A 21,123-nucleotide genomic window follows, 5' to 3' on the forward strand; every position below is an offset into this window, starting at 1 on the left:
TTTTTTCTTAAAAATAACATCTCCCTCCCACTACACATGAAACACTGATGGAATTGGATCAGGTGTTCAGTTGAGCTTTAAAGATGAGCACTGCAGCGGGAAACCTGGAGGATGCCATAGTTTACTGGGAAGGGAGTGACTAACTTCTGCTGCTGGTGAGAGGGAGGTGGCATGAGAGTGGTTCACTGTGGGCATGGTGCATGAGATGAGCAGTGGAGAACTGCATGAAATTACCCACTCGAGCTCACAAAGTCAAAACTCCCTGAAGTCGACACTGCTGATTTTGAGGAGAACTCTGACTGTTAATTTTTGCTTGCACGGTCACTGCCAGCTCTGCTCCAGCACACTATTTTTATGTCCGATCTCCAGCATCCACCATAATTTCATTTATTTACATTGTAAAATCCTTAATACAGCAAGGGCTACATCGACCAGGCTATGAGGTGGTGTGGAATAAAATGAGATGACTTGAGAAATAATTATCTCCTTTCCATCAACCATACTGGTCCTTCAAGCCTGCTTCACCTTTCAATAAGATTATTGTCAATGTACCTCAGTTCCATACTCTACAGAATCTTGTCTCCAAGAGACCCGGCAGACCTACCTACCTCTCTCCAACAACAGCCTGTTAGAATTGCCTCAAAAGGATTGACTCCAGTCTAATGTCCCATCATAAACTAAGCCACTCCACCCCCATGAAGTTTCTGCTCACCATTCTCCAGTACCTTCTGACTCACAAGGGAGAAGGGAATTTCCTACAAGAACTTCATAAAATGTAACATTAAAAATAGGGTAAGAATACAGTAATATTAATTATGGAATATAAAAGGCATTCTAAACACAATGAAATATCTCTGACTTTAGAACATTCCTATGTAGGCTCCAGTCAGTACATTTTAAAATTAATTCATAGGCAGAGGGTGTAGATGGCTTGGTCAGCAACTGTTGCCCACCCCTAATTCCTGTCAGATGGTAATGGGGGCTCTCCTTGGGGTGTTGGGACACCCACAATGCTATTAGTGGGGGAGTTCCAGGAATTTGCCCCAGTGACAGAAGGGACAGTGATGATATAGTGCTGTACAATAATGTACATATCAGATGTTTTACATTAACAAATAACCTTTATTTATTAAACAACTAACAAATATTGTACAAGATGAAGCTTTGATTCAGGTAACATCAGTTTAAGAAATAAAATATTTCAGCGTGTTCCACGTGTTCTGACAGATGACATCTGTGCTCATTATTAAAAATTCAGCCTATGTTGAGTGAGAAAGCTCTGTGGTCATTAAAAGTCGAGGTGGTCAAATGTGACTTTAGAATTTGTACATAACTGAGCCCATATATGATCAGAAGAATTTGTGCAAATACTTTAAAAATTCTCGAGTAAAACACCAATTAAAAGATCATATTTCTGATGCAGAAAAATAAATGATCAGGATCCAGATTTTAAAAAGATCTGATATTATGGAAATACACAGTTCCCTCAACAGCTGAGAAGACAAAAATAGCCAAATATTGATGACTTCCAGAAGGCTGTCAACCTGATTCAGTCATTCCACTCCCAAGCACTACACATCAATGTAATGTCGGTGAGAAATCCTGTAGGTTAGTTTCTATCTAAACGCAATTACATTTCCTCTTCCTTCATCATTCACTTTTCAGATGCTGGCAGACTTGAGTATTTCGAACATTTTCTGCTTTTCTTTACACTTTCAGGTGGTGGTATTTATATTGTATAAACAGATTGGAATTATTTAGCCATTCAAACAACTTCTTGAAATAAAATGGCAGAAGAGGGAAGTTGCCTTCAATCCTTTGTAAATATGTCTGGGAGAGGGTTGCTGCTTATGTACATGTTGCTAAAATATGTCTATTAGACTCACAGTGGGGCAATAAATTAATAACATTAGCAACAAGCTGCGAGAGTATTATGATAAAGCAGTAGACAGACAATGCTAATTAATTTTTATTCATATAAACAGAACAGGATTATATTAATAAGAAGATTGAGCTATACGATATATATGAAAGGCATAGAAGATTTCAATTTGTTAAGGCACAATGTAAAAACCATTACATATCTAAAAATAAATATATATTTCTGGTCTTTTGATGGAAAGGCACTAATGGATTCAGTTGATTAAAGCATAAGCAGTTTTCTAGAAACTAAATATACCTTCTGCTGATTAACTTTTTTTTTGCTGTAGCCATTAATCACATTGAAAGTAAAACTTAAATCCATCATATAACTTCAGAAGCGTACCTTGTTTATTAAAAACCAATTTATGTGAAACTCAAATTGAAAAGTTTCTTCATTTGGGTTCTGTTTTCTGAATGAGCATCAGCATGGATTTTGTTGATACTGAAAATCTTATATAAATAGCTCAGTTTATCCTCCCAATCTACCTTCTTTCTTGTTTTGGTCCCCAATAGAGATTTGCTTCCTCACTTTATCAAAAAGGACACCATAATTTGTGGCTCTGCCCAAATCCAGCGTCCATGATGTTCTGTTTTCCACTGACACAAAGGAGAATTCATTGAATTGCCCAGTTTTTACTTGTCATTGTTGTTTGACGTTTGCACGACGTGGAATGAAGCTCATCCAAACCCTGAGATAGAGAGCGAGCTGGAGTGAGGAATCTGAATTGTTAACCTATCAGTCTGCTGATTTGCCAGCTGATGCTGATAGAAAGTAAAGCGTATCTGATGGGTAGACAGTTTCACTTGCTTCTGGCACTACCCATGGGTGCATATTGTAATGCTTTAAGGCTATACTGGGGAGCAAAAATAACTTTCCTCCCTTCCTCATGCCACACAGTTTTAAATGTGACTCATTTAAAAAAGCAACACCTTTATTTATTACGACAACATTAGAAGATAGCACTTTTTGGAGGGTTAGATGGAGTCACAGCTGTCCAATTGGTGCTTTGATCTCCTGTTAAGAATTCGAATCCAAATAGTTGCGAGGGGTGAGGGAAACCAATTTTGTTTTTAGTGATTCAGTTCTGATTGGGAGTCTTCTCATTTAAAGGCATGCGCTTACCTGTATCAGTGCTTTGTCTATTTTGCTATTTTCTCTGCCCCTTCCTCCTGCTCAGTAAATTGCAAAGTCAACATTTAACAGCTATGGGGCAAAGGTTAAGAGAAAGAGTCATTTACAGTTGGAAGAGAGGAGGAAGCGCAATCCTCAAAATCAACGTTTAGAAAAGGATTTTCTTTCCTTATATTTGGAATTCTGACATATAATTATCAACCAAAAGGAGCTTTAGGTAACGTAAGTAACGTAACATAAGTATGAAAATGTAGAGTAACTTCAAAGCATCTCAGACAGCAAAGATAATATTCTGCCAAAAGTATGGTATTTGTAGAGCATGCCAGAGAATAAAATGATTTGTACTTGCTACAAAGTTTACTGTTCACATGTTATACGCAAGATTACAAAGAACCTGGCAACAATCTGACCCATTTAATGTAGATTGCACCAAAAATGTCCTGTCTCACAGTAGTTGGTCAACATTTGAGGTAATTCAGTTTTGTGCAAACCACCAACAAGAAACACTTAGAACAGTGTTGCACTCACCCACTCTGAACAGGATTTCTGTATAACATTAAAGTATCTCAAATTGTTCCCATTTATGCTTGATTGTTACTTTATATGTAAATACGAAGTTAATGGCTACAGCAATGGACCAAAAAGTGTTTACATTTATTTGATGCAATAAGTAAAGAATAAATAGTATTTAAACAATTGCCATGCACAATACGCTATTTTCCCAGCTAGGTTTTCATTCTGTCATAGAGTCATACAGCATGGAAACAGACCCCTTGGTCCGACCAGTCCATGCCAAACATAATCCCAAACAAAACTAGTCCCACCTGCCTGCTTCCAGCCCATATCCCTCCAAATGCTTTCCTATTCATGTACTTATCCAAATGTATTTTAAATGTTGCAGCTGTACCCATATCCATCACTTCCTCAAGAAGTTCATTCCACACCCTCTGTGTAAAAGATTTGGCCTTTGTATTTTTTAAAATCTTCCTCTTCTCACTTTAAAAATGTGTCCCCTAGTCTTGAAATCCCACATCCGAGGGATAAGACGCCTACCATTACCCTATCTGTACCTCTCATGATTCTATGAACTTCTATAAGGTCACCTCTCAACCCCCTACGCTCCAACAATTTGGAAACCAATTGTTAATAAGTGTAAATCAAATTCAATTGATGTATAATAGTTGCATGAATTAAGAGAATATAAAGAAGAAAAACTGTAGGTAAAGGCTGACGTTTCGTTCTTTAATCTTTCTTCTCCAGTGAGGAATAGTATTCGGTCAGTACCCTCCAAGCCTTGGGAGCCATGAAACCGTCTGGTGGATTTTTATTCTCACGAGCAAGCTGTCGCATACGTGTGCCAGAGATGAAATCAAAGCTTTGGTGTCTAAAATAAATAATCGGGAGATACATTAGTCAAACTTAACATTTCAAATTGTCGTCAATGAGTGATATGGCAGTAAGTTGACTGGAATGAAGTCTGTCTCCAATGAACAGTGAATAATGATCTAGCAACACTGAAGTAGTGAGAGCAAACACGTGATGGTGAATTGCTAGCCCATTTTACACTCTGATTGGTGCTCTTTTCCCATTGTGAAACAGGGGTTGCCAATCTCCTTTCACCAATTATGCAAAAATGAATTTCATTGCAATAAGTTCTGTCAATCTTTCACAAGAACATTAGAAATGAAGGAGATGATGATCCGGTTCATCATGTTCCAACATCTCATATGATCAAGGGATTCACTTTCCCTTTCACTGTCCACATCCCTTGAATCCCTACGAGATTATCTGTCCCAGCTGTCAGAAAACTGCTCAGTTCATCATTTAATACAACACATTTTCATATTTGCAAACCTAAATGACACTAGGTTTTAGTCATAATTTTGATTTTGGGTGATGCATCAGCTTTATCTTTCATGTACGAACACTGACATAGATGAGATTAGATAAGGTTTTCTGGTTTGGGATGAAGTTGTTAAATGCAAATTTCAGTCTTGGATTAGTGCCAATGTTCTTGCCTCGGAGTCAGAAATGTGTGGTTTTAAGCCCTGTTCCAAAGACAAGCAAATTACTGAGGCTGGCATTGGAGTGCCATACTGCCTGAGGCAATGTCATTCAAATTAGATTTTGAACAAATGTTCATACAGTGACTTGGAGCCAGCGGGGATTGCAGATGCTAGAAGTCAATAAATGTAGAGCTGGAAAAGCACAGCTAGTCAGACAGCATCCAAGGAGCAGAAAAGTCAACATGTTTCGGCCTGAAACATTGACTTCCCTGCTCCTCGGATGCTGTCTAATCTGTTTTGCTCCTAACTGGATAGATGTAAGACATTTTTTAGCCATTACTCAAGGAGGAAAGCTCTGTTATGGTCAATACTTGTCTCAACCAAAATCACTAAAAGAGATTATGCATCAGTCGGCCTTTGGTGTGACTATGTGGTGACAGAAAATGCATTTAAGATGTGGTGATTTGACGCATCTTGAGAACATGAAAAGTATGAATGGTATTTCCGTCTTTAATCTTGAGTGTGTAACAGAAGTTCAGCAGAGGAGTTGAATGATTTCCCCAGGAGGACAAAGAGAGGCAGCTCATCCTTAGGCATTGATATGGACGTTCTATGTGCATGAATTTAGTCATGCCATGTGCGTAAAACTCTCATTTCTTGAGGCATTCTAGGTGAGATGATAAACTGAGGCTCTGCCTACCCTGTCAGGCAAATGTGAAAGAACCCACAGCATGTTCTATGCTTTGTCCTGGATAACTTGATCCCTCGAAAAGCATTACAGAAACATGGATTGCCTGATGATAATCACATTACTGCTATAGGAGCTAACGTGCAGATTAGTGGCCAGGCTTTTTTTGCATGGCTACAACTTAATAATATTTGATTTGTTGCAAAGAGCAATGAGACATCCTGCGTGCAACAAATATTCTTTATAAATGCAAAACATCTTTCACCAGGCTATTCATGATTTTAGAAACATAGAAAACAGGGGCTGGACTAGGCCATTCAGCCCATTAAGTCTAGTCTACCATTCAATATGATCATGGTTGATCATCCAACTTTTTTACCCGTTCCTACTTTATCCCCATATGCTTTAGTCCCTTTAGCACTAAGAACTGCTCCTACTTGAAAATATTCAATGTTTTGACCTTTCTGTGGCCAAGAATTCCACAGGTTTTTCTGTGCAAGAGAATTGAAAGAGGTGTCAGAAGTTGCTACTTTTATCCAAAATTCCACATGTTTATCTATACCAAAACCAGTACAGCAGTAGTACCAAAGTCCTCCAGCAAAATACAGAAATCATGAGTGGTTTCCAGGCCCAAAATGGAGTCTTGTATCTATCACACACAAAAGGTACTGTCCAATTCAGCACTAAGTTGCTTGGTCATCAAAATTTCCCCCTGAAAATGTTATTTCAAACGTTGAATGTCATTCTAACACTCTAACACTTTCATTACTTTAAGAGAAAGACACACTAAGTAAGCAGCTCATATTTACAACTAAGGCTTTTCTGGTGAGTCACACACTCTTCTAAACTCACCTCTCTGCCTCAGAAGCTAGTTAAAGAAGGGCTGTTGTGTATCTTTCGGGCAGAGGTGAATAGATTATTGATTGGAAAGGGACTCACAGTTGCTGGGGTCAAAGGGGAATGTGGAAACTGATACCTAAATAGTTCAGCTATGATCTCATTGAATGGCAGATCACACTTGAGAGGACCAATAGTCGACTTCAGCATCTACTTTTTGTGCTTGTATCTGTTACAAATCCAAATCTCACATTTGCCTCCCTGAGAGTACATGTTAGTAACAGTTGGGATATTAATCAGCTCTTTCCCAACAGTAACAGGATGGGAAGGCAAGAATCATTGGGCACACAACTGAGAAGAGAATGAATTTCTTTTCTCACAGAATTCACAAATGTTACAATGCAGGAGGAGGACACTCGACGCATCATGTCTGTTCTGGGTCTCCAAATAAGCATTATGCTGTCTCCTTCTGTTTTATTGTAATCCTACATATTGCTACTGTTCAAATTATCACCTAATGATTAATGATAACTATGAATGATAATCTAAGATGTCAGTAAATCTTTGGAATTCTCCACTGCAGGGGGCTGTGGAAGTTCAGTTATTGAGTCTCCACAAAACAGAGATTGATAGATCTTGGTGGAAGCACAGAGCAGCAAGGGTGCAAAGCCTATTCCAGATCAAGAATTGCAACAACTCTCACAAACAGTAGCTTGGCAGCACCAACATTGGTGGCCAACCAGTGTAAACCATATGAATAATTAAAAAAAACACTGTTGACTCCAAAGCTAAAGGGATAGTGAAGGAATACATGGAAGTAGATGATCAATCATGATTTAGAAAGGTAAATTAGGCTTGATGGGCAACTCCTGCTGCTATTGCCCTGTTTATTTGGATAGCTAAATGCACCATGCATTCAGTAGCTCAAGAAATTCAAAAATTATCAGTTCAATTACTAATAGGGTCATTTAGCACAGAAACAGACTCTTTGGTTCAATTAGTCCATGTTAGCCAGGTTTCTTAAACTAAACTAGTCTCACCTGGCTCCATTTGGCCCATATCCCTCTAAAGTTTTCCTAATCATGTACCTGTCCAAATGACTTTTAAATGTTGTGAGTATATGTGCATTTATCACTTTCTCTGGCAATTTATTGCACATATGAACCACTTTCTGTGTGAAAATGTTGCCCCTCAGATCTGATCTCCTCTCACCTTAAAATTATGCCCTCTGGTTTTACCCTGGGGAAAGGACCTTTGCTTTTACTTTATCTGTCTTAGCCTATCCAGCCTCTCCTTATGACCTCTAGTCCCGGCAACACCCTGGTAAGACTTTTCTGAATCCTCTTCAATTTAATACCATCTTTCCAACTGCAGGGTCACCAAAACTGTACACAGCAATCCAAAAGTGGCCTAAGGTCCTGTACAATCTCAACATGATGCCCCAACTTTTATACTCAATGGTCTGGCCAATGAAGGCAAGCTAATTATATAGTTATCATTTAGTGGCAACTGACATGCTTTGGATGCTTTCTCTTCTTTCAGTGGATTTATTGAGCATTAGTTGTATGTTCTCTTGGTGTGACAGAGGATCTTAAGAGGCGGAGATTGACTGGCAATGGTTGGAACCCCAGGTATTCAAATACAACACATAGCATTAAAGGTTGATCTGTCACAGTTGCTTAGATTTGATTTATCAGGTTTTAAAGCTTGTTCTTGTAATGTCTCACCTTTCTGGGTCATAGAAGTCCATGCATTTCTTATCCTTATTGTATGCAGCAACTCTGAAGGGTATGATTTCTACTGAGGTTAGCCCTGGAGCCATGCTCAGGACCTTCCCCCCGTGTGTAGGTTCATACAGGTCCTTTTTAGTCACAGGATGAGGCATGCCAGCAGGATCACGGCCTACAATGTAGAAATTGGCTCCAGCAATCATTCGAGACCTGCAGTGCCATTGAACCTGCAAAGAAACAGCACATTTATCAAATAAGTGAAGGACAGCGATTCTCAATAGATCCTAGTGGCTATCATTCAATTAACAATGTGACCTACATTTGTGCCGAGGCACTGAGCAGGGGGCTAAATTCAATGTAAATCTCGTGGTCACGATTATTTGTGTGGGGGAAGAGTGAGTGCATGTCATATAGGGGGCGAAACAATTTACTACTGCCACTTTTCCATTAGGAATTTGTCTGCTGTCAGTCCCATTGCTACTTCGGATCTGGCACTGGGATGCACGATTCCAGCACTGGGCAACCTGGGGAGTGACAGTGAAGCAATAACAGGCATTGAGTTGTGGCCTTTCTTTACACAGGTGCCAAACAGCATTGCCAACCTGAGTCTTATTGTCACTTGAATGAGGAACTTCCTTCCCATTCCGTGCGAGACCCTCACTGGAAATGCAACAAAAGGCCTACTCACCAGAGTAAACAAGGGAGGTGAAGTCAGCCAATTCCCACTAAAAGCGCCATAGCAGAATGGCCACCCAACATACTTTGGGGCAGGATGTAAGAGGGGGAATATTAGAAAGCCTGTAGATTTGGAAGGCTGGATCCCTGAAATATAAAGAGCAGCAGTAACACTGATCAATTTTCCTTTCCCACAGTCCATGGATAGTGAGCAACACCATTAAGTGTTCCAACCCTCCTCCCTCTACTGCGTCAAGGAAGGAGGCAGCTCACAAAGAACTAAAGAAGCTGTAGCAAGCCTTGCAGTGCCCAATACTTCAATGATAAAGCCAGACTGGACAGTTAATCCACTGTTTGTGCAGGACAGCAAGACACTGGATTTGTGTAGATATGAAACAGATGAAGCATTCTTATTAATCACATATCATGCTATTGAATTTCATTCTGTCTTAGTGCATATGGGGTTAAGAACCAGGATCATACAAGAAGTGGCCCACATGGCTAGTTACAGGCTGATTTTGAGAGTTTGGTCTCCTATGAAAAGACCCTGTCTCTCATGGTGCACTACTCCTCAGCAGTAAATCATAAAATGATCCCTTCAACTTGTATGAGGGAGAGCTCAAATGTTCAATTCAATTCTACAACCATCTTGTCAGTCATATTTGCAGATACATTTGACACTCAATTTGTTCACTTTTTGTTGAGAGGCCAATATTAGATGTAGGTAAACATTGGTGGTTTGAAAAGCCCATCTCCTATCCTTTTTTTAAACTGACTGTAAGACTGCAGTTATCTGGGTTGCTCGCTATCATTAAATGCACAGCTAATTCATCTTCTTTAGGAAGGGGGCCACTTTTCAAATGCAAATGCGTCTTAGCATTGCGCATAAGACACTGATTACTGTTTGAAAGTACAATTTATGACTATGTTCTATGTGCACTGCCTGTTTGTACCAACATTAATTGGTGTCATAAGGAGACACTGAGCAAAAGTGACTGAAAACTTGAACTTTTAATTGCACAGGACTATGAGAAACAAATGGCTCCAGAAAAATAATCTGGTTGGTTGTCAACCAGTTTGGGACCCTTCACCTCTCCAATATTTAAATATTAAAATGTGACTGCACTTCTTTACATTGTTTTCTATTCCAGTCACCTTTCTTTGAAAGGCATTTCAGAGGCTGTGTTGCTTAAATGGAACATTTCATCCGTGGTGATGAGAAAGAGATAAATAGGCCAGCAAGAAAAATGTCCATATTACAGTCAACTTTCAGTGACCTTGGGCATGGTCCAGTTCACACTGATGTAGAGTGTAGCGGTACTGACTGATTGTTACTTTTTATCTTACTCAAAAAGATAATTAAGCCTGTAAGTACTGTAAATCTTCAATGTGTCTCTGCTGCTGTTCAATTATCCATTTACTCTTTCATTAAGTTGATTGACAGTGTGTAATCTAAAGCGTTGACAATATATTGTTCCTTCTATTGCCTTCCAAAGTCAGAGAAGATCAGCTGAATGCAAGGAAAGAAGAAAGATCTTACATTTATATTGTGTTTCTCACAAACTCAGGATGTCCGAGGTTGTTTTCCAACTGTGAGGGCAATGATATACCCAGCACTCAGTAACGAGAGTTGAATTTCTACGTTTGCCATAAATCGTCTAAGAAATGATTATTGCAAAAAACAGAAGAGATAGGATGAAGCAGTTTTTAGTCATGCCATCATCGAGACAAACAATTGGACACGCAAGCCAAAATGATATTCTGCCTACCCTACAAATGGGTAACATGTAATAGGAATTTCAGTGCCACTGTGGTGCCAGCTGTAGCTCACTTATATGTGCTAGAAGCTACATATACTCATACACAGGCATGCATCTTTTGTGCCTTTTTTGGATTAAATAAAAGCATGGAAGGCAGTAGCACTCTGGTGCATTCTCTATGGCAACAACTAATCAGAGCTATTTTCAAATTTGGCTTTCTGGTGTAAGACCTAGGCTCAGTGGTTAGCACTGGTGTCTCACAGCACCACGGACCTGGGTTTGATTCCACCTTTGGGCGACTGTGCAGTTTGCACATTCTCCCAGTGTGTGCATTTCCTCTGGGTGCTCTGATTCCCTCCCACAGTCCAAAGATTGGCAGTGCTAAATTGCTCATAGTATCCAAGGATGTGTAGGTTAGGTGGATTAGCCATGGGAAACGCAGCATTACAGGAAGATAAGGTGACAGGGTGGGATGTCCTTCAGAGGATTTGTGTGGACTCAACGGGCCAGATGACCAGCTTCCACATTGTAGGGATTCTATGATGAACACAAGAAAATGCCTTCAATAGCTGAGATAACAAAGTGTGGAGCTGGATGAACACAGCAGGCCCAGCAGCATCTTAGGAGCACAAAAGCTGCTGTTTCGGGCCTCAACCCTTCATCAGAAAAACTTTGTTATCTCAGATTCTCCAGCATCTGTAGTTCCCATTATCTCTACCTTCAATAGCTTCTATCTTCTCTCAGCAGTGTTCAAGTGTTGCATTTGAACAGTCTACCTAGATACAGGGTATGTAAACAGACGACCTGGTTCATAGGGAAATGAGGATCATTGGCAGGAAACACTGGTTCTCAACGAAACATTTGGAGTGATGACCCCCCAGAAAATTTCAAAGGTTTGACACTCAAAAGTTGATGAAATAGTCTAGACATCTCCCCAATACAAACCAATAGCTGCAACACCTTCAAGTTCCTCAGCACTTAACTGGTTCCTAAAGTTTTACTTTAGGCAAAGTAACACTGAGAACAGGATGAAATCCAAGATTGTTACTTCTGCTTGTTCTAACAGTTTACTAGGAGATGAACTTTTAGAACGCCCTGCCAAGTGACAGGCTAATTGAGGCCTAGACAAATCATCACTATTTTGAACTTTATAGATTGCTTTTAACATTCTACCAATGACTTTGGTTACAGAATGCTTAAAACAAGTAAACATGTTAATCTCTTCCTCTGCATAGATAAAAAGGTGAAACATGGTTCATCAGAGACTTCTGCTGTAAATTCACTAAAAGCCATTTTCACATCCTTGCAGGAGTAGACGACAGCAGGGTCTGTCACCACAATCGCAGGCTCTCGCCTTTCAGTGAACACCAAAATTCTTCTTAGTCACTAAATCAGTTCAGCGCGCTTTATTCTGAACAATACGTGAGGGGCTGGTCTGAAACAGTAGAAATGTTTGTGATTTAAATGACAACTGTGAATGCTGTTTCTCAATTGGATTTACCCAAAGTGAATCCCTGATTTTCTGCCGAGTTGTTTAGTTTGATGGAGAAGCAGTGACTGCAGGCTCTTGATTTTTTAATTAGTTGTCGGTATTAGATATCTCAAGACTGGCAAAGGTCTATAAAATCATGAAGGGCATAGATAAGACCACTGGCAAGGGTCTTTCCCTAAGATATGGGAGTTCAAAACTGGGGTGCATAATCTTAAGGTGAGAGGAGTAAGTTTTGAAAAAGACATGAGGGGCAAATTTTTTTTTAAACACAGAGCGTGGTTCATGTGTGGAATGAACTGCCAGAGGAAGAGGCGGATGCGGCTGCAGTTCAGAGACATTTGGATAAGTACATGAATAGGAAAGGTTTGGAGGGATGTGAGCCAAATGCAGGCAGGTGGGACTAGCTTGGGAACATGGTCAGTATGGACTAGTTGGGCTGATGGATCTGTTTCCATATTGTATGACTCTATGACTTTATTAATACTCTTAATACAAGCATCCCATTTTCTATCTTTCAGATATCTGCATTGTCCAAAGCTCTGTTACCTGTATCTTCAGTTCTTCCATTCATCCACTACTGATCCAAAAAACTCCATTTAAAAACTCTGAACTTCCTCTTCAGGTTACTTGGAGGCCTCAATCTCCACATTTCTCTGGGAATTCTATACTCTTGCCATTTTGGCCCATTGTACATTCTGTGCTACGGCTGTCATCTAAGTTTGAGTTTACTAGCTCTTCTGTGCAGGTCAAATGTCTGCCTCGAGACCCTCATCGCAATCACATCACCCTCCTCGGGTCATTGAGAAGAATCTTGTGCCAGGAATTCTGGCCATGATGGCAGCCCTCAGCCAAGGTGGGGGTAGTGGGGCCAGAGAGACGCTACATACTTTGGGCAGAAACACTATCTCATCTCCTCTTTGATGGGCCACCTCAGCTTCCTGCCTTTGTATAGCACCCTTGACAAACTAAAACATCCCGTGGCAATTTTTGGCAGAAGTATTGAATAGTGGGGTTGAGGGGATGGCCAATGGGATTTGGTGTGTGTTAAGACCAGGGCGGTGGAGTTGCAGGTAGGCTTAATATTAGAATGTGGTTGAAGCAGTCTCAGCAACGCAGGAATGCTCAGCAACACAGAGAGAAAGTCAATGTTCTGCTGCACTCCACCATCTTCTCTCTGATAGCTCGCACTCACTATCTCTGCCACTGTACCCACTTCCCGCCCTGGCTCACGCCCTTCCACTTTCACGACCACCTGAAGTGTCTTCCTTCGCTCATTGTCACCCGCACCAACACCTGATAACATTCACCCAGCATTCCCTTTGTGCTGCCTACTCACTCAGGACATGATCCACCTGCATCAACACTAATAGCTGTGTCACACACTTTCACCGCCTGTAATACCAGCTTCTTTCTCATTCCATGGTGGACACGAGTCACAAAAAAGAGTGGTGGAGCTGCCCAACAACTGGCTCCTCACCCTGGAAGCATCTTAACTCTGAACCACCCAGAGTTGGTCCTGGACTGGTACCATAGCCTGCCCTTGACTTACTGTTGGGAATCAAAGTTAAAGATTGCATCCCCCTTTTCATGTGACTGGAGCCCGCTACGAGCCAGGACAAACTTCCTGGCGTGTGTCTGTGGAAACAGCACTGCAAAACAGCAGTAATACGAGCCCGGGTGGCAACATTTGGGCCAGGCTGGCGTGGTTTGGTGCTGTCGCCGTCACTACTGGTCCTGAGGGGAAGAAGAAATAAGTCCAGCAGGTCTGCTTGAAAAGCGGGGTGCCTCTTAGACCCCACCCCCAGCTGCCATGTGAGAGGCAAATATCTGGAGCAATGCACGACAGCTCCACATTGATGATGCTCATCTGGGCTTTTAAAGATGGTGCAGATGCAGGGCAGAGTGGTCAATGCTAGGATATCTGTTGAGTGGCGAGTTGTGCCAGCAATATATGTGTGATACGATGGGATGGAAATCAGATGTGAGAAACGGTGTAGGGACAGGAAAGGTAATGAATGAGGCAATTTTGGTAAGAAACAGCGAGACATCTTGCTGGAACTCATGGCCACAAACTGTCCAAAAAGCTCAACACAACCAAGACTTGGCCAATGAAACACATAAAATTCACCCCATTATTTTCAGCACTTGTTATAACTATCAAATCTTCACACTGCAATGGTGCTCATTTCTATCTATCTCAGTTGATCCTCCTAATAGCTGTGTCTTTGTAAATCACATTCCACCTCGCCTGAGTGCATTGTGAGCAGAAATGATACTAATCTTCCTTACTTCACATCATAAGGAGCTGGTTTGGGCCTTCCGAAGTGGTAAACCCACTTGGTGGGGGGGTTGAAGGGTAGGCAATGGAAAAGCTTGAGCAAATGAATTAGCAGAAATGGAATTCCTTCAATTTTTCACACAGGAAACTCCAAGATCAACAAAGCAATTCAAGCGTCACTTATACTAAGTTTGCTAACGTCCAAAGCTCTTAGGAGCTGAGTGGTCATAGCTTGTCTGCTTGCATCCTGCCTTTGATCCTTGACTCACCTCTGTTGGTCCAGCGTACATCATGGGTGATGGGAAGATGGCTACAATGGTTGACTGTGGGTCCAACACGCCCTCTTCCAGAACTGCCGCGTGCTGCTTCATGCGCCAGTCCAGTGGCACGTCGTCATCTTTGGTCCAACCCCCAAGCGGGTGCAGCAGTAGCACAGGCTGCTTGTAGCCTCGCTCCAGAAGCCGGCGTTTGGTGTCTTGCATCAGTAGAGCGTGGCCATTGTGAACAGGGTTACGAAGCTGGAACGCAAAAATGGCATCTGCAACAAAGACAGGAATGGATTGTTTTTCCGTCACCAAGGTACAAATTACTGGCTATTTTATTGCAATAATTTGACGTGACCAACACATCACAATTTTTTCAGCTCATCCTTCTTGAACTGATAGGTTACTTTCTTCTCATTGTAAGTGCAACAACAACAACCTGCATTGATGCAGTGCCTTTGAAGTACCATCTCTAATGCAAGTTAAATCAAATAAACTTCCAACTGAGCTGAAAAGTTGAGGTAGGTTTCAATCTCGGACGTTTTGACAAAGAAAACTCTATTTCTTGCGAGCACTATCAGTTGTGCTTTGTGGATTCTCCAAATCTTATCCCACATTTTTACACAGAAATACAGGCAAAGCAGTCAAAGCATTGTGAAAAGGCAACCTCTTAAAGGTTATCCAAAAAAAATGTGATCTTACTACTTTCAATGTGGTTCCAAATGGCCGCTCAGACATTTTGATGCAACTGTCATTCGTAGCATGTACCTAGTATAGCAACAACAGCAGCAGCTTATATTTATAACATAATAAAACAATGCAAGGTGCTTCAAAGGAGTTCTCTGTGACAAAATATGAATAAATAAAAATTCCTTTTGTGGCTCTTTTATAAGCCAAATAATCAAAGATCAAAGTGGTAGCGTTATTGAGTTATAAAGCATGGAAACAGACCGGTCGGTCCAATTTATCCATTCTGACCATAACACCAAATTAAACTAGTCCCACTTGCCTGCACTTGACCCATATCCCTCCAAGCATTTCTTATTCATGTACTTACCCAAACGTCTTTTAAATGCTGTAACTGTACCAGCATCCACCACTTCCTCTGGAACTTCATTCCACACATGAACAACTCTAAGTACAAAAGTTGCCTCTCATGTCTTTTACAAACCTTTCTCCTCTCACCTTAAAACTGTGCTCCCCGGTCTTGAAATCCCCTACCCCCAATGAGAGACACCTGACATTCACTCTATCTATGCCTCTCATGATTTTATAAACCTCCATAATGTTATCTCTCAACCTTTCAAGTTACAGTGAAAGAGGTCCCAGCCTCTCCCGCCTCTCCTTATAACTCAAACCCTCCATTCCCTGCAACATCCTGCAAATCTTAGTTTCATGGATAATTTTAAAGGAAGAAAGCCAGTAAGTGGAGTACGGAGGTGCAGGGAGAGTATTCCAGAGCTCCAAAATATCCAACTGACAATTAAAAATCAGGAATGGATAGGAGGTTCGAATTAAAAATGTGCTTATATCTTGGAGGGTTGTAAGACTGGAGAAGATTGTGAGCTGTAAGGCCATGGAGAAATTTGGCAACCAGGATGAGATTAGTGAAATCAATGGCATTGGTTGATTTGGAGCCAATGGAAGTCAGTGAGCACAGAGACAATGGGGAAACTGGACTTTGTGTAGAAGCAGAGTATGGGATGAGCTCACATTTACAGAGAATGGGATATGGGAGACCAGGCAGAAGAACACTGGAATAATCAGAAATAAAAGAAATGCGGATGCTTTAAATCAGGAACAAAAACAGAAGTTGCTAGAGAAGCTCAGCAGGTCTGGCAGCATCTGTGAAGAAAAAAAATCAAAGTTAACGTTTTGGGCCTGGTGATCCCTCTTCAGAACTGATGGTAGCTGGGAAAATGTCAGTTTATTTGCAGAAAATAGTGAGGGGAATGGGTTAGGGAGTAAATGATAAGATAGAGCCCAAAATAGCTCCCTATTTTCTGCATAAAGCTGACATTTTCCCAGCTATCATCAGTTCTGAGGAAGGGTCACTGGACCCAAAATGTTAACTCTGGTTTTTTTCTTCACTGGAATAATCAAATCTGAAGCTAACAGCGACAATGGATTCAAGAGGGTTTTAGCAACAGAAGAGTAGAAATGTGGAGCAATTCAGTGATGACATTCAGTTAGAGATAGGCCGTCACAGTGATGGTACTTAAAATGAGGTTGCACAGGATTTAGACCAGGCTTAATCTCAGACTGTTGCTGGGGAAATTGAATGAAGGCCGAACTGGGAACCAAAACCAATGGCTTTAGTCTTATCAATATTTAATTGGAGGAAATTTTTTCCTGGTCTAATACTGGATTATCCAGCAGACTCACGATCATAGAAGCACAGCGGTTTACAACACAGGAAACTATCTGATCCTCGCCAAAGTCTCCTTGCCAGTGCAATTTGAAACTGGCCCCATTGCCTTGCCCCTCCCGCTTCTTGTATCATCCCCATTTCAAATACTTTGCCACTTTTGTCTTAAGCACTGCAATGATCCAAAATCTGTAAAAAGAATGACATACTCCTACAGTTTGCACAAAAACAAGTTTCCCTCCTCATTCTCTTTTTAACAATCAATGAACCCTCATCACTATCAACAACATTTTAAAATTTCTCCCCAGTCTGCTCAATAATAATCTGCAGGTTAGATTTACAGTAAGATTTCATTACTGGAATCCATTAAAAGTTCTGTGCTTGTTACATGACTAGTAGAAGAAATAAGGAGGATATTAAAAGAGTATTGCCTGCACTCAAAGCCCCACTTATACTAAGACTCATCTTTTAAGAATGGCTAAACTAGGTTAGCCTTCTTGGCCCTACATGGAACAAGGTCCAAAGGAAGTCCTGATTAGAGTGATTTATCACAGAATGGGCTGGAAATGATTGAAGGGGCCAGGCTGGCTCAGCACAGACAATAATGGAGAGAATTTACCCAAGCCTTCATTAACACTGAGCTTGGAGATAGAAATTAAATAACGGTACAGAAATTATACCTGCATTCATGTCCTTAAACTTCTGCTTGAGTTCCTGGGGGGTTAGACGATACTGATCCAGGCCATCGTTCCACCGAATCCTCTCCAGGACCTGAAGCTCACCTCCAACAAGCCAGTCTCCACTTTCCATCACCATCTGAAACATATTATTAAAGCAACATTTAGAAATGAGCTTTATTTCAAAATTACTTGCCATTGGTCATGAATGATTTGGCATTTATCTGTAAAAGGTAACGCTTTGGGCCTGGTCTTCTGGCTGACAACCTCCTTTACAATAAAACAAGAACATTGGTCAAGAGTGTATAACTTGAAATCACTGGTACATTCTGCCAGGTTTAGGCTTTGTGGCATAGCTTGTTAAAGAAGTGCTAATCTGAGGCACCAAGGGGTGCTGTGACATGTGTGTTTGAGAGTTCTCCCAACCTCAGGTGTGTCCCTGTGATGGGCATCACAGAGACAGGCCCTGCCCTGAATTAGATCCCTTCATACCTCCTGGCACTCCCTGCGCACAACTTTGCTGGAGTCTGGGAGCGAACTCTAGCTTGATCTCTGGAGGTTTCACAACTGGGCTTCCTTCCTCAGCCCCTTCCCAAGGAACAATTTGCTTTACTTCCACAGTCCAACAGCATTTTCACTGAAACCATTTCCTGTGTTATTAAAACTAATTATCCCACAGTGTCCATAGAATGAAAACACATTATTTTAACCTTTCGATTTTTCTCCTGGCTGACTTGCAGCATTGTCCAACTGAATGAGCTTGCATTCGGGCAGACACTAGGGTCAGAGCCATGAGGGCTGGAACCTGGAATTGACTCACTTGGTCTTTTTCAATGAAGCTAAACTCTCAGTGTCCAAGGAACCTGCACATCAGATGCCCCCCCAAAATACTTCTATCATATCGTAATCTAAAACCATCAGTGAGAAATTGCCTTAGAAGTGAGCATAACTGAATGGGACTATACAAGTCTATAAAGGTACCAAACATTTTCAGTAACACCAGCTCACTCAAAATCACTAAATCTGTATGACTCAGAACATTTCATAACTAGTACAGTGGCAACTAAGGATCAGCATAAGCGTTACAGTGCAGTGTGAAGATTAGGGGGCAGCGTGAGGGTTAGGGTGAGAGTGAGGGCACAGTGAGAATACGGGAGTTTAAGGTCAGTGAGAGGTCAGGTTTTTAGGGTTCGCATGAGGTTTAGGGTCAGTGTGAGGTTATGGGCCTGTGGGCAGGGGTCACAGTGAGAGGTTAAGGGACTCCATCCCTCTCTTTGTTATGTACTCGACCTAGCGGTGTCCTTCCAAAGCATGGTTTTACTCTTCCCTATCTCTGTGACCTCTAAGATCTACACGTGCCTTCAGTTCCAGCCACTTGAGCACCCCCCAATTTTAGTAGCTCCACTACTGGCAACCATGCAGTCAACTACAATTCTCTGTCTCTTTCCATAAAACTTACTTCAGCGAGCTTCTGGTCATGTGTTGCAATCCCCTGATGAGAATTGGTGCCAAGTTATGACATTATAAAATATCCCAAGGCACTCCAATGGAGCAATGTTAGAGGTACTGTGAAGATGCAAGTTTCTGCTTTTTAAGTTTGGGGTCAGAGTGATATTTTGGGTTAGCATGAGGTTTAGGGATCAGAGCTCTGTACAACAGAGGGCTTAGTGTGGAGTTAGGATCAGTGGTGAGGTTAGAAATTCAGTGTCACGTTGAAGTTAGGGGTTGCTAGCTTGTTTCCTTTGTGCGAACCAAATAGGTAGAGGCTGGGCAATCAATGACACAGACAGCCAGCAGCATTATGTACCTTAATGTAGGGATGTTTCTCACAGGTTGTTCCCCATTGTCGTGCACAGCGTTCCTCTTTCCTGTGTGGATAAAATTCTGGGTTTTGAAGTATGGCCACTCTCCGCCCTGAGTAGACAAGTGCAAATGCTGAGCAGCATGCCAAGCGCTCCTTGTCTTCTGTGCTGACTGGCAGGACGATTGGAATAGTCAGATTGATAATTCCACCTGGGGACAACATGCTCAGTTACTCCTCAAGACAAAATCCTTCACTGTAAAATAACAGCTGCAACCAGCACTATATTAGTGATACAGAAAAGTCATTATCTCTCAAGCCTGCTCTGTCATGCAATTACCCAATGGCTCATCTGTCTCTCAGCCCTGTTTACCTGTTGTTGCTCCATTCTGCTCAATAGAATTACCCAATCACCTAAATTCCACAATTTACAGGCTGCTGGAGATGGAATTCCTGAAATAGTACAACTGTGTGAAAAATTTACGTCCAAAGTACCCTTGGTCTAATTTTAAAACTAAAACCCCTTTGCTTGTGACAGCCTTGACAGAGGAGATAGGGCAGATTGAGTGAAGCGATCAAAAAAACTTGTAAACACTTTGATCTGGTCACTCCCATACTTCCATACTCCAGGGAATACCAACCTGATTGTGTAACATGTCCTTATACTTGCATCCTCAAGAGTCCAAGAGTCAGGCATCATGCAAAATGACTTGTTAAATAATGTACTGAATTCCTATTATTTTGTCCACTCCAGCTATTTCTTAGCCACTTCCTGTGTGCGCCTAAAACCAGTTATGCATCATTTACCCTCGATTAATTGGTAATGAATATTATCTGTTCTAATGCAATAGTATAGTTGATTTTCAGCTACAGGAGGCCAGATGTTAAATCTGGTGGGAGTCATGCAGTTGGGAAACAGTGAGGTCCACTATGATGTTATGTCTGGGAGAGATTCCCACCTAAACTGGCAGAAAGCATTAGCGGATAATGTATCCCGTTCCTGCAGCCTTGCAGCAAACTGTCATTTTAACCAGTGGGCAGCCAAATCTCCAGAGAACAACTTGGGGCAGCATGGTGGCTCAGTGGTTAGCACTGCAGCCTCACAGGACCAGGGACCCAGGTTCAATTCCAGCTTCGGGTAACTATCTGTGCAGAGTTTGCACATTCTCCCTGTGTCTGCATGGGTTTCCTCCCACAGTCTGAAGGTGTGCAGGCTAGGTGGATTGGCTGTGCTAAATTGCCCATAGCATTCGGGGGTGTGTGGGTTATAGGGGGATGGGTCCAGGTGGGATGCTCCAAGGGGCAACATGGACTTGTTGGGCCAAAGGGCATGTTTCCATACTGTAGGGAATCTAATCAAAGAATGTGGGGGCCTCATTTAAATACACAAACAATTTTGATTTTTTTTGCTGGAACTTGACTGTATTTTAAAGACTTATTCAATATTCTTTGGTAAATCAACATTATTCTTGACTGGTTTTGTTTTTGTTAAT

The 21,123-nt window shown here is 41.4% G+C and overlaps 1 protein-coding gene across 1 annotated transcript in view; it reads right to left on the bottom strand.

Moving 5' to 3' along the window:
- Positions 1 to 1,101: 1,101 nt before the first annotated feature.
- Positions 1,102 to 21,123, bottom strand: part of papss2b (3'-phosphoadenosine 5'-phosphosulfate synthase 2b) — a 67,641-nt gene continuing 47,619 nt past the window's right edge. Inside the window, exons 8-12 of the mRNA XM_048550974.2 lie at positions 19,637 to 19,842; positions 17,833 to 17,968; positions 14,791 to 15,059; positions 8,314 to 8,543; positions 1,102 to 4,439 (exon numbers count right to left, since the gene is read on the bottom strand). Of these exons, the coding sequence (XP_048406931.1) occupies positions 4,298 to 4,439; positions 8,314 to 8,543; positions 14,791 to 15,059; positions 17,833 to 17,968; positions 19,637 to 19,842 (983 nt within the window). The 3' untranslated portion in view covers positions 1,102 to 4,297. The remainder of the gene's footprint in view (positions 4,440 to 8,313; positions 8,544 to 14,790; positions 15,060 to 17,832; positions 17,969 to 19,636; positions 19,843 to 21,123) is intronic.

Source organism: Stegostoma tigrinum, chromosome 20 (genome assembly GCF_030684315.1).
Source record: "Stegostoma tigrinum isolate sSteTig4 chromosome 20, sSteTig4.hap1, whole genome shotgun sequence".
Lineage (NCBI taxonomy): Eukaryota > Metazoa > Chordata > Chondrichthyes > Orectolobiformes > Stegostomatidae > Stegostoma > Stegostoma tigrinum.